General features: G+C 45.6%; 1 protein-coding gene across 1 annotated transcript in view; it reads right to left on the reverse strand.

The window, feature by feature from the left end:
* The window catches only part of LOC141104642 (uncharacterized), a 47,422-nt gene extending 40,580 nt beyond the window's left edge, over positions 1–6,842 (reverse strand). Inside the window, exon 1 of the mRNA XM_073594304.1 lies at positions 6,789–6,842. Within this exon, the coding sequence (XP_073450405.1) occupies positions 6,789–6,797 (9 nt within the window). The 5' untranslated portion in view covers positions 6,798–6,842. The remainder of the gene's footprint in view (positions 1–6,788) is intronic.
* Positions 6,843–14,523: the final 7,681 nt, after the last annotated feature.

Below are 14,523 nucleotides of genomic sequence, written 5' to 3' on the forward strand. Positions count from 1 at the left end.
CACATTTATTAACTTTTTAACCCTTTCATGCCTAAGCCTATTTCTGACATTTGGTGTTTACAAGTTAAAATCCGTATTTTTCGCTAGAAAATTACTTAGAACCCCTAAACATGTCACGCTTTATAATTGCACGCACTCGAATGGCGACAAACTATGGTACCTAAAAATCTCCATAGGCGACGCTTTATATTTTTTTTACGGTTACCGGGTTAGAGTTACAGAGTAATGCCCTGTACACACGGTCAGACATTGATCGGACATTCCGACAACAAAATCCATGGATTTTTTACGACGGATGTTGGCTCAAACTTGTCTTGCATACACACGGTCACACAAAATTGTCGGAAAATCCGATCGTTCTGAACGCGGTGACGTAAAACACGTACGTCGGGACTATAAACGGGGCAGTAGCCAATAGCTTTAGTTTCTTAATTTATTCTGAGCATGAGTGGCACTTTGTGCGTCGGATTTGTGTACACACGATTGGAATTTCCGACAACGGATTTTGTTGTCGGAAAATTTTATAGCAAGCTCTCAAACTTTGTGTGTCGGAAAATGTGTGATGGAGCCTACACATGGTCGGAATTTCCGACAACAAGGTCCTATCACACATTTTCTATTGGAAAATCCTATCGTGTGCACAGGGCATAACAGTTACAAAATTGATCACTTTTATTGCTGTCACAAGGAATGTAAACATCCCTTGTGACAGTAATATGTGATGACAGGTACTCTTTATGGAGGGATCGGGGGTCTAAAAGACCCCCGATCCCTCCTTTGCATTACAAAGTATTCAGATGGCCGAAAACAGCGATTCTGAATACTGTATATTTTTTAAATCCGGCGCCATTGGCAGACGAGTAAACCGAAGTGACGTTCTGATGTCACTTCCGTGACGTCACTTCCGTGTTTACATTCAGGAGACTGGAATGAAGCCGTTTACGGCTTCGTTCCAGTCTGTGGCTAGACGCCAGAAGGGTCAGATCGCGGATCGGGTCTCCCGGTGGGACGGAAGGCCTGGTCAAAGCGGCGGGAGGGGGGGAAGTCGCTTCCCGCTCCTCCAGGGTAACAATCGAGCGGCTTTTAGCTGCATCAGTTGTTATCCTTGGAAAGCCGATCGCCCGCTCTAAAAAATGGTACCGGGATGATGCCTGCAGCTGCGGGCATCATCCCGGTATAACCCCTGAAAACCGAGGCTGCATATATGCATACACTTGGCGTGAAGGGGTTTTAAGCTGATATGTTTTGTTTACTATTTAAGGCAGGATACCTGGAAAAAAAAAGTTTAAAAAATGATTAGACCATGACATAGTATAACATATGCTACATTATTACCCTTTCTCTGCCAGACCCATACCCAGCTCCATACCTCACAACTTTCTGAGATGGGAATGAGGGACACCTATCAGCAAAAGTATACAGGCATAGGACACATCTTTTGCCAAGCCCCCTTAAAGGAGAATTGTATAAAAAGATAAGATTGGTTAAACCCACAAGTGCTTATTTTACCACTACTATTCCTTTATATTGGCTTTTGGAATGTACAAATGCAGCAATTTAGAAATCAGATGAAAAGTTTATCACTGGGAAACACTTTTTAAAAGATAAAAAGTGCAGTTTATATACATCTATATAGATCAGACCAAAATGAGGGACAAATAAGGAGGAATGAGGGACAGAGGGACATTGTTCCAAATCAGGGACAGTCCCTTAAAATCAGGGACAGTTGGGAGGTATGCAGCTCTAATTTTACCTTACCTTTACCCATGAATGGAGACCACACCAAGCTGGAGTAAATACCGGCCACAGCAGCCATTTTTTATGAACAACTCAGTAAAATTGACAGAACTTTCTAAAACACATTCTTTTAAAACCACCACCCATCAGACATATTATGCGTTGGTCTTTGCTGGAAAAAAAAAAAAACAAGCTTGCCACATGATCCAAATCGGCACTCCGGTACCTTTAACTTAAAATTAGGCCTCCAGCTGAAATGCTAGCTCGAAGACAACCAAAACACTGACCGTAGTGCACCCGTTAACCAAATTTCAGCTAAACCAACATTAGCTGGAATACCACCAACGGGACCCATACCACCGATGGGTCCTGACTCCCGAACACTTCCGTATCCGAGGTTTCTTCCTTCGCCCGCAAAGACCAACAACCTGCCACAACACACAAGGGGAAAACCTTCCCCCTGTGTGTGCCACCACACCTTCAACGCTCTCTGGATCCCATCCTGCAAACCTAGAGCCCACATATCAATCTCTACAGCATTGAGGTGCACACCGTCACCCTGAGGCTAACGCCATGTCTCCACTTCCAACTCCGAATGTCTGATGGCCAAGCCCCCATTCCGAACCACAAATCTACTGATATACATGTTGACCTTCTTCCTTGCCTTGTTAATCCTTTCCACTGACCTGGCTAGCCGCCAAGTAGTCCGGGCCACAATATTGGACCAAACTATGATCATCTCTGGGAAAGCCATCCGGAGCCGCAAGAAGTCAAACTTGAAATCTCGCACGATATCCAACATGGACCTGAGCCGCAAGTCATTACCACCCACATGTAGTGCTAAAATGTCCCGGGGCCTATCCAGACGTGCAAATCTGTGCACCTCTGGAATGGTCCTGTTCCATAACATACCGGGTACTCCCAACCACCTAATACAAGCCTCCCTCCTAGAAATACCAAGTTGTCTACCATCGGGCCGAACATCCACCCTCCTTGCACCCCAAAATACAAATGAATGGCCCAGGATCCAGACCAGTCTTTGAGTTCCACCTGAAAGAGAAGAAAAAACAACCCACATAACAACAATTGCTTGCCCGAGCAGGTATGTAAAAAAGACCACACAACCTATGACCTCATTCCACCAGCTAAACTGTCGACAACTGGGGCCTCACATATGACTTGAAACGCCATCTCCCATTGCATTTTACAGCCGACTCGTCCAACCCCCATCTAATCGCCTCCATAGTAGCTCCAATGTGGAACAAGTGGGATGAAAATTTTAACTCCCCCCAACCCCAGTGCCGCTAAACATTTTTTAAAAACAGCAATGACCTGAAATCTTGATAACGAGGTGCTGTCCCTGTGTATTAAGAAGGAGCCCGCCACGTCCGAACGCACCGCAAGCAAACCTTTTACCAATCCCACTGGGCACAAGGGCAAACCCGGTATTGCAAACACCTGCACTGTTCTACTCTTGCCCCGCTGATCTGTTTTGGATCTGCACACCAAAATGGACAAACGATCGTCACAACAGACGACCTCTGCTGCCCCCAAACCACCTTTTAACTTTTGGAAGGGCTGACCAGCTCACTGATCCGGAAAGCCCCAAAAAACGCCAAAGAGAACGCCGCTTTAAACAACACCACCTCGTATGGGGAAAAACACAAGTGGCCTAACTCCCCCAATAACCTACCCAACAGCTCAAAAGAAATGGGGCATCTTGCATCTCCCCCTAACATGGACCGCCTATATACCTTCATTGCCTGCCTCACCCCAAAATCTTTTGTAAAGTCTGGGCAACCCTGAAATTTAAACCAAAAAGCCAACCCCGCCAACTTCTTATCAAGCCCTGATGCCGACATCCCCACTTCTAAGTTACGTGAAACAAAGTACAGCACCATTAATCTCAAATCCTGTTCTTCCCAACCATCAGAGACTTGCTGCAGCAGTGCCAACCATTCGTGCCATACCCTAGTATAAGCCGACCATGTCGCCGAGCTCACCGACTGTCTTATCCATCCGGATACTCTACCAATGCAACCTTCCACAGCCATTCGGGACAAGGAACCCCGCTTCGCTCTGCCTTCGGTGCTAACTCCCGGAACTTGTCCCACTGAAAGCGAGACAAAGCGTCAGCTATGACATTTTCCACTCCCGGGAGGTGAACAGCATAAATAAAAACATTCAGCTGTAGGCAACGCAAGATTAGGTATCCGGATGACCGGTGGAGATGCAGTCGAAACTTTGTTGATGACCTGCACCACCCCCAGGTTATCCCCATGAAAACGCACTTTCAAGTTCCTGAATGATTCCCCCCATAACTCAACCACCAATACTACTGGAAATAGCTCAAGTAACAACATGTTCTTCAACAAACCTGCCTCTTTCCATGAATCCGGCGAGGGCCCCGCACTCTACTTACCTTGAAGGAAGGCCCCATAAACCGCCGATCCAGCCGCATCCGTGTACAATTTCAGATCAAAATTACTAACCGGCCCTGACATCCACAGTGCCATTCCATTGAAATCATCCAGAATGACGTGCCAAATCCTTAGATCTTCCCTATGTTCCCGTCTCAGGTGGACATAATGAGTGGGGGCCGTAATGCCCGCCGTGCTAGCTGACAGCCTTCTGCAAAACACTCTCCCCATCGGGAGAATGCGACACGCAAAGTTTAACTTACCCAACAGTGACAGCAGAGTCCGAAGTTGCACCTTGTGTAATCTCATCATCCCCCGAATTTCAGCCTGAAATGCCACCAGCTTATCCTCTGGCAGTCTGCATTCCAAGGTGTCTGAGTCCAACACAATGCCCAAGAAACTCAGCACCATCGTCGGCCCTTACATCTTCTCCGGAGCCAAGGGGATGCTGAAACGAACGGCAACGTGTTCCAGCGTAGCCAACAGGACTGCACAAACACCCGACAAGGCCGGGCCCACACAAAGAAAATCATCTAGGTAGTGTATGATAGAATTCATTCCTGCGACGTCTTGGACCACCCACTTCACGAATGAACTGAACTGTTCAAACAAAGCGCAAGCAGCGGTCTATATAGAATTCTTCTTTCCAATGACTACCCAGCCACCAAATCAGTTAATGGCAAACAAGTGAATGGACCACCCATGCGAACCAATGCTACCTCCTTCCATAGTTTCTCCAAAACCACATGTGCATGTTGCAAGGCTGAACGCAGGTTGCGGGCCACCGGAGGTGTCTCCACCAGAGTAGCCGGAATCCTAAACCCCCAGGCTCAACAACTGCACCGCCCCCCTATCAGGATACCTATCGAGAAACGGCTGCATCCTTTCCACTTTCACCGGCGTCATCCCTCTTACCAACAGAATCCCCGGCGCGACCCTTTCCTTGTTTAAAGCAACGGGACAACGGATGAGCCCCTCCGCATCCTGAGCATTTGTGCTTGCAAGACTTCCCAAATTTGCAGGAGCCCTTGTTATATTGCCAGCACACCCCTTTCTTTTCTGTGGTCGATTGTCCAGGGTTTGATGAGCCACCGCCCCCCCCTGGAAAAAACGGACTCGTCCTCACCGACGTCATCAGTCGCATCCACAGGCTGATATCCTTATGATCCCCCTGTAATGCGGAGCGTATCACCGTCCTCTGCCGGATCTGTTCATCATACCGCAGCCACGCCATTCCCCTGTAGACTTTATGTGCCTCCCCCCATGGAGTCTAAATAACAAAACAGCGCAGAACAATGTTCCGGGTTCTTTTCTCCAATTACGCTAGCCATTATGGCGAAAGCCTGAAGCCAGTTCTGGAAAGTCTGCAGAATAAGCCTGTATCTCCTCTTCTCCTCATCCTCCTTCTTGTGATCCTCCGGCCTCACCCTGTGTAAATTGAATTTCTCCAGCGGCAGTAATGCGAATATCTCCACGTACTCACGTTTCCAGATCTTGTCATGCACCTCCGGTTTCAAGTGTGCCCCCAAAGGCCCCTCAAAACACACATGAACCTCACACTTACCTTGTTTCTTAGACGCTTCCCCGCCCGTGTCCCCCGCCGCTGTCTTGGGAGCCTCCTCATGCTCACTCTGCCTCGGCTCGAATCTTTTCACCAAATCCTTTAATCCCGCAAGAAACCCCTGCAAGCCCAGGTCGACCGTGAAGTGGTAGCGGACCGATGCGGCCAGAAGGGGGGGAACTGGCAGGACTGTCCGCTGCGGGGTAAACTGACTATCAGAACCGTTACCAATACCTGTCCCTAACCCGTCCACCCCAATGGACAATGAAGAAAAAACTGACTTACCAGGCTGCCTAGGAAGGGTCCCACCAGCTGACCTTCCCATCTCCATCGCCGCTGGACAACCTTGCGGCACCTCCTCATCCGACAACGACAGCTCACCCTCGGATCGATCGACCACCATATCTTCCGCTCCAGCTGACAGCCCTCTGGGGGATTCATCCCCAGATGCCAAGGATCCGCGCTGTTCTCTGCCCCACCTTAGCGCGTCGAATCCGCCCCCTGATTTCCTGGTCGCCTTACCTGGGCCTCTGCCGCCTCCACTGCTCTGTTGGCCTGGGTCCTGGCTCTCCTCTGGCTCCTTCCTCTGTCCCTCTCCATTATGGGAGCTGCCGGCTGCTGGTGGAAAAGGCCCGGTGGCTGCAGCTGAACGCATCCCTCGCTGAAGCCTCGCCCCGCTGCATGGGCACCAGGGGCAGAGCCCGTCTGATCCGACTCCCTCCGCGTGTCTGGCCTAGTGGGGGCTCCCCGCCTGCCAGAGACCCCACTAGCTGAGCTCCGGCTATGGTGGGGATTCCTCCCAGGACCCCGGCCGTGAGCACAGCGGAACGCTTTGCCGGGTCCCTGAAGGGACCCTCGGGGGACTCCCTAAATGCCGCTGAGCTCTGGGGGGAGGGGAGAGTCCGGGGAGAACCACAGAGACCACAGACCACAGAGCTCATGCAGACTCCCTCCACACTGTGCCGATCCCCGGGGATCCCTCTTCTAACACCGCAGCCAACTTGTCCTGAAGCCATCCTTCTCCTCTTGTTTCTGCCTCGGCCCTCTAGCCTTTCTAACAGGGCCTCTACCTGCGCCATGCTGCGGATCTGGCCTTGCAAGCTTGCTCCTCACAGCTAACACTGAGCTGGGGAGGGACACACGTGCTGCTTATGCAGCTAACTCCTCTCCCACTGTATAACACCCAATCCACTGATCTCTAACAAAGAGCTCATTTCTCCATGTGCTCTGCTTAACCCCAATCCACTAATCTCTACCAAGCAGTACACCTCCTATTGTGCTCTGCTTAATCCTGTCATGCCTGCCCTTCATTTTATGTCATTTTATTTCTTTTACTCTGGGCTTCTCTGTAAGAGTTAAAAAAAAAAAAAAAAAAAAACAGATATAATATCACTCTGCCAATAGATGCCATCAGTCTTCTACGATGAATGACACCAACGCAATTCAACCCATTTCATTTCAACCCAAACTGTCATAGACTCGCCTCCTTGAGGAACGTCATTAGGCAGTCTGGGCTCAGAGTACTACTACATTGAATGGTGGTCACATTTCATATATATTGTATATCCTATAACACAGCTGTAGGGAGGAAGGAGTCTCTCCTCTGACTAATTCAGGTGTGTGCTAATTAGCTCCATAAACAGGCTTTTTAGGGTAACTGAGGAACTGAAAAAGAAGCCTAGAGCTCCACCTTCACCTCCCTGTGCCCAACTTACATTTTGAGGGTACCTATTGTGTAGCTAGCAAGTAGTCAGTATTCGCCTTGCTTAGGTACTTACTCTAGGACTGTGAAGGAAAATATTCTTTAAACTGGTTTCCAACAGCTAAATAATTTGGTTGACTTCATTCAAACTTTTTCTGTGTTCTCTGTTTCTTTTTTTTTTCCTATTTTAAACAGTTCTCCATTTCTTTTTTCCTTCAAACAGTTCTCCATTTCTATGTGTTTTTTGTTTCTATACCTTTTATATTGGATCTTGCTGAGAACAAAATCATGTGGTGTTAGTAATTATTTAAGGAGACTGTAGGGGGCGCCGAGTTGTGTATGGACTGTAATGGCAGTGATAGTCTCTCTTGTAATGTGTCCCCAGTCTTTGACAGTCTCCTGCAGTGTGTAGTTTCCAACAAGGCCTGCAGCATGTCTTTTGACCATCTCCTGTAGCATGCCCAAAGTCTCTGAATGTTTTCTGTAGCATTAGATATACTGAATATTATGTGTGGACCTTTGATGATGCTGGGAACCACTCTTGAGGCCTATAAGGCCTAAAAGTAGGTTTACCATCAATGACAACACACTCTCTGTGACTCAGAAAAGAGGTAATGGTTCCACATAACATCTGCCCCTTGAAGAAGGGTGAGGCCAGTGGTCTATGATGTTATACATCTGCTGATGTTCTCTGAGGTGGTGTTTTTGCCTATGATATCCTTTTATATTTGTGAGTATATTTTCTTTTAATAAATTATGTTGTTTTAAGCAATACTACTCCATGGTCCTGTGCTCTTTCCTCCATTTATCCTTATTCTGAGGAGTGGTCCTTTGGATAACCAGTGGTGGACCCTGGAGGTTTTGGAGACTGCGGTATTTCATTTGGAGGTCCTTAATTTTGATGGCTTCTGGGCTGTTGATCTCTTATAATTTGGAGATCATTACCATTTGGTAAAGGAATTGGCATATTTGATTTCAAGATGATTTGGGACTATTGCACGTGGACTCTCGCCTATTTTCAAGATTTCAAAAGTAGACTTGAACCCAGTGGTGGTGTGTCCATAAGGGTGCACGCGCGCCGCCCCCTCTCTCCAGCCACCCCCTCTATCACCAATAGATAGATTCATGCATTGGCAGACAGCGGGAGGGGGGGGGCACAGTGGCAGCATTTGATGGGCACAGTGAGAGCATTTTATGGGCACAGTGGGAGCATTTAATGGCACAGTGGGAGCATGTGATGGCACAGTGGGAGCATTTGATGGGCGCAGTGGCAGCGTTTGATGGGCACAGTGGCAGCGTTTGATGGGCACAGCGGCAGCGTTTGATGGGCACAGTGGCTGTGTTTCATGGGCACAGTGGCTAGGTTTTATGGGCACATTGAGGCTGCAATTGATTGGTTTTATTTTCAGAATTTTTCAGTTTGTTTGCGCCCCCCCCAAAAAAATCTTGAGCACCAGCCGCCACTGCTTAAACCCTTGGTTAACACCTATGGGTTTTTTCCTGTGTTTTCGTTTTGCAGAAACGTACTACAGTCCATTTAACTTGGTTTCTTATGGATCTAGTTCATATCTGTGCATTTTGAGCCAGTGAGTTTTTTGGAGGGTCACAGACTTTTCTTTTCCCGCAGCAGATTGCATTTTGAGTATAATAGACTTTTTTTGCCTAAAAAAAAAAGCATGACAGTTCTGTTCATGGGATAAGGGTTTACACTCTCTGGCTCTCAAGTCCCATCAAAGTAGTGCAGGAACCTTTTTGTGTCCAAAGTGGCATGTTAGAGTTGGGGTTAAGGGGTAGGGTTAAATGTGAGGTAATCATTACCGTTAGAACGCTAACCCTAACAATTAGCCCTAACCCTAATGATTACCCCTAATCCTAACTCTAACCCTAACAGTTAACCCTAACCCTAGCCCTTAACCCTAACATGCGACTTTTGACACATAAAGGTTCCTGCACTACTGTGATGGGACTTTGATGCGACTTAAGTGCCAGAGAGTCTAAAATCTCATAAAAGTGCATTAACCAGTTAAAGATCAGGCCTTGTTCTGACATTTGTTGTTTACAAGTTTTAATAAGTATTTTTTGCTAGAAAATTACTTACAACCCCCAAATAATATATATATTTTTTAGCAGAATAAAATGACCGTCGTTTCAATATTTTATGCCACACTGTATTTGCGCAGAAGTGTTTCAAACGCAACTTTTTTGGAAAAATTACACTTTCATGAATTTAAAAAAAAAAAAAGTAAAATTAACCAATTTTTTTGTATAATGTGAAAGATGATGTTACACCGAGTAAATAGATACCTAACATGTCATGCTTCAAAATTGCGCATGCTTGTGGAATGACAACAAACTTTAGTAATTAAAAATCTCCAATGGCAACACCGGTTTAGTGCTGGAATTATTGCTCTCGCTCTAACAATTGCGACGATACCTCACTTGTGTGGTTTGAACACCATTTACATATGTGGGTGCGACTTATGTATGCGTTCACTTCTGTGTGCAAGCTCTGAGGGACGGATCGCTTTAATTTTTTTTTTCTTTTTTTCTTTTACTTTTTATTTTTACACTGTCCCTTTAAAAAGAAAAGTTTGATCACTTTTTTTCCTATTACAAGGAATGTAAACATCCCTTGTAATTTAGGTAAGTAAGCATGGCAGGTCCTCTTTATTGCGAGATCTGGGGTCAAAAAGAACTCAGATCTCACATTTACACTTAAAAGCAAAAAATAATAATAAAAAAAAAATTCTATTTTACGTTTACTAATAAAAAAAAATTGTCCCTTTAAGGCCGTTAGGCGGAAGTGACGTCGGACGTCGCTCCGGTCCTCCAAGGGCATTGAGTCGAGTGGGGGCCATCTTGCCCTCACTTGACTTCCTGCCCATTGCTCCACAAGATCGGATCTTTTCCACCCCTACCGACGGCTCCGGTAGGCGGGGGGAAAAGACCGGGAAGCCACAGGAGGGGGGGCACCTCTCCCGCTACCAATAAAAGTGATCCCGTGGTGAATCTGCTGCCGGGACCACTTTTATGTGAAAGAGGATCGCCCACTGTGTAAAAAAATACCAGGGGTTATGGAAGCTAGCTGCTGCCATAACCACGGTATATAATGTCAAAATATCGAGGCATATATACAGTGGAAGGTCCAGAAGTGAGTAGCACTCCATGAACGCTTGATCAAAAACACAAAACACACTGCAGAACGCACTGGAAAAATGCATCAACTGCAACCTGCATAGATGCGAACCTATCCTAATACATGGTTTTTGAAGCGTACTCTTTTATACTGCACAAGTTTCAACTATATGTTTTGTGATGGACACTTCATCACGTATTTTGATGTATATGGTGTATGAAGTCTTTTATGAAGAAATATGATCATATGACTTATTACTGACTTATTGAGATATTGGTTTTGCACACTTTTTGATTAGTTACTTTTAGATTTTTCTTGTATTGGGAATATAAAGTGCAGCATCAGCCTTTTTGCACTAAACACACAATTCTTTTTGGGTTTATAAACAGTGCATTGCATTACCACAGTCTCTTTACCGGACAGCTGTAAGACAAGACTGAAGACCTTGAATCTTGCTAATTTCCTAGACACCGATAACAGATGTCATCCACAGTAATTGCTGTTTGCTTTGTGGGCTGGTTTTGAGCAAAAAAAAAAAAAACACCTATTTCTTATTATGTCTCTATATTTCAGAACATCTTCCTTATATCTGCTTGTTCGAGAGGCATCAAGGAACAAATTTAAAAGCAGTAAAAAAAAAAATCTACCGTATTTTCATTCATACATGTACCTATTCCAATTTTGTTATTGACTATTTTGAAAAAATTTCCATAGTTTTGGCCCAAAGGTTTAGAAGTTCTTGTAGGTTTGAGAAGATTGCACTGGTCAAGGTGGAGTTTTCTGCAGCAATACCACATTGGCATGAAATTGGTTAAACTCTAGATGACATAGTAGTGTGAGAAAATGGTGCGCTTATTCCAACATATAACATACCACGATAGACATAATTGCACAAAAAAATTCCCTAAATCATAAAATAAATATATAAATAACTGAATAAAATAAATAAATGAATATCAATCTGTGTGTATAAAGTCCTCTTTAGTAAGTTAATAGTGACTTCTTAAAGTGTCCAAACGGTGCTCCTCCAATACTGGGAATTATACTGTGATACGTGCCACCACTTACACCACCGGGTGCAATGCCCGCTCACCTTAAGAAGCGACCCTAAATGGGTCAGACCGTGCCTTCAAAATATATGATCTTTAGACGGTTCAGTACTGCTGTTGGAGATAAGTATCCAGAATATCCTCCAGTGTATAGAAAACCACTGTCCCGGAGTCACTCAAAGCGTAAAAAAGAAAAAAACTTGCGCAAACATGTATATAAGTGTGGATTTATTGAATACGACAATATTCCACTCACATATTTAATCGTCTTGTATATTGCATTAAATAAAAGGCAAATCAGGGAGATGCAGAGCTCTCCTCCTCACCGCTACTTCCGGGTTACTGAAACACCGGAGTGACATCGCAGTTAAACATGGTGGTGGCAGCATCATTTTGTGGGGATGCTTTTCTTCAGCAGGGACAGGAAATCTGGTCAGAGTTGATGTGAAGATGGAGCCAAATACAATCTTAGAAGAAAACCTGTTAAAGTCTGTAATAGACTTGAGACTTTCAGCAGGACAACAACCCTAAACATACAGCCAGAGCTACAATTGAATGGTTTAGATTAAAGCATATTCATGTGTTAGAATGGTCCAGTCAAAGTCCAGACCTAAATCCAATTGAAAATCTGTGGCAAAACTTGAAAATTGCTGTTCACAGACGCTCTCCATCCAATCTGACAGAGCTTGAGCTATTTTGCAAAAAAGAATGGGCAAAAATTTCACTCTCTAGATCAGTGTTTCTCAACTCCAGTCCTCAAGGCACCCCAACAGGTCATGTTTTCAGGATTTCCCTCAGATGAAGCAGCTGTGGTAATTACTAAGGCAGTGAAACTGATCAAATCACCTGTGAAAAATAATGGAAATCCTGAAAACATGACCTGTTGGCGTGCCTTGAGGACTGGAGTTGAGAAACACTGCTCTAGATGTTCAAAGCTGGTAGAGACATCCCCAAAAAGAGGCTTTAATAGGCTTCAAAATAGGGTGGGCTCGGGATGCAGAGAGTACGACCAGAGCCCATCCAGGTGTATTGCAACAGGGAATGAATATTCGGTGTTGCAACACTGATCCTCCTCCCGGCCAAGGGAGGAGGGGAAGAGACGCATGGCGAAAGCGAGGAGGAGAAGACCCGCTGGCCGATGCCTAAATTCCCAGGCCCCACCGATGCCTGGATGCCTGATCCCCACCGCTCTTCGGATGCCAGATCCTCACTGCTGCTCCTCAGATTCCCGCCGCCTAGATGGGGTAAGTGGTGGTGGACCAATCGGCAGACATGAGGGGGCTTGAGTCGCAACGCGTCGGCAGGAGCTGGGTGATGTCACTTCCGATTACGGCCAAAAACGGAAGTTTGGATTTTACAGCGACTAGCTGATGTGTGACCCCTTGGTCCTGATTACCACTTGCTATACTACTATTTTAACTGTAAGTCTGCACCAGTCTTTTTGCATATTTTTCAATGCATTCAGAAAGTGGCAGCTGCATAATTATAAATTTTGTGACATCCCCTCGGCTACTCAACAGACCACTTGATTGGTCAGGCCATTTCTGTCCATAGCCTCTCTGGGGTCAGAAAGGATCTCAGGAGCCAATACTGACCTATCTAATGCCCATTGACTAAACTCTGCCAAAACCCAAAGAACACAGGACTTTAAGTACTTTCATTCTTAATTTGTTTTATGTTGTATTATGGTCTCTTCCCTTTTGTTCCGTAATACCTTTTTTCTGTAAACATTTTGTCACCCTTTTACCTTTTCTTAGGAATAATTTTACCAATTTTAAAATATTTAATAATGCAGTAAGCCAGAACTTAAAGAATCTGTGTCTCTTTCATAAGCGCTACTATATTGTAAATCTCTGAAATATTCCTGTCTGCCGTGACAGTGTGTATTACAGATCTTGTGAACAGTTTGTGTTTCTGGTAAAACACATGGTGGCAGATTTACTGTGTGTAACAGTTTAAATTTATAATTACCTAAACCCAGTGCCAATCGCTCTCAGTGTCTGCTAGCACCTACATTGTGTTTCCCTTCACCTGGATATTCTTTTTGCAGGGTGAGGCTGAAGAGTGTCATTATCTCATATTGTGGCATACCTGCAACTCTACCCTCCAACCCTGTGATCCTTGTGTACTCCAACCTGCGCCTGACCCTGTGAGCCTTGTGTACTCCAATCTGCACTCATCTCTGTGATTTTTGTTTACTCCAATCTGTACCCAACCCTGTGATCCTTGTGTTCTCCAATCTGTACCCAACCCTGTGATCCGTGTGTTCTCCAATCTGTACCCAGCCCTGTGATCCTTGTGTTCTCCAATCTGTACCCAGCTCTGTGATCCTTGTGTTCTCCAATCTGTACCCAGCTCTGTGATCCTTGTGTTCTCCAATCTGTACCCAGCCCTGTGATCCGTGTGTTCTCCAATCTGTACCCAGCCCTGTGATCCTTGTGTTCTCCAATCTGTACCCAGCTCTGTGATCCTTGTGTTCTCCAATCTGTACCCAGCTTTGTGATCCTTGTGTTCTCCAATCTGTACCCAGCTCTGTGATCCTTGTGTTCTCCAATCTGTACCCAGCCAGCTCTGTGATCCTTGCGTACTTCAACCTATACCCAGCTTTGTGATCCTTGTGTACTCCAACCTGCACCCAGCTCTGTGATCCTTGTGTACTACAACCTGCACTCAGCTCCGTGATCCTTGTGTACTACAACCTGCACTCAGCTCCGTGATCCTTGTGTACTCCAACCTGCACCCAGCTCTGTGATCCTTGTGTACTCCAACCTGCACCCAGCTCTGTGATCCTTGTGTACTCCAACCTGCAACAAGCCTTGTGATCCTTGTATACATGATCATACCTCCCAACTTTTTGAGATGGGAACGAGGAACACCAAAAGCAAAAGTATGTAGCTACAGGACACACACCCTGCCAT

The sequence above is a fragment of the Aquarana catesbeiana genome, linkage group LG08, assembly GCF_042186555.1.
Source record: "Aquarana catesbeiana isolate 2022-GZ linkage group LG08, ASM4218655v1, whole genome shotgun sequence".
Taxonomy (NCBI): domain Eukaryota; kingdom Metazoa; phylum Chordata; class Amphibia; order Anura; family Ranidae; genus Aquarana; species Aquarana catesbeiana.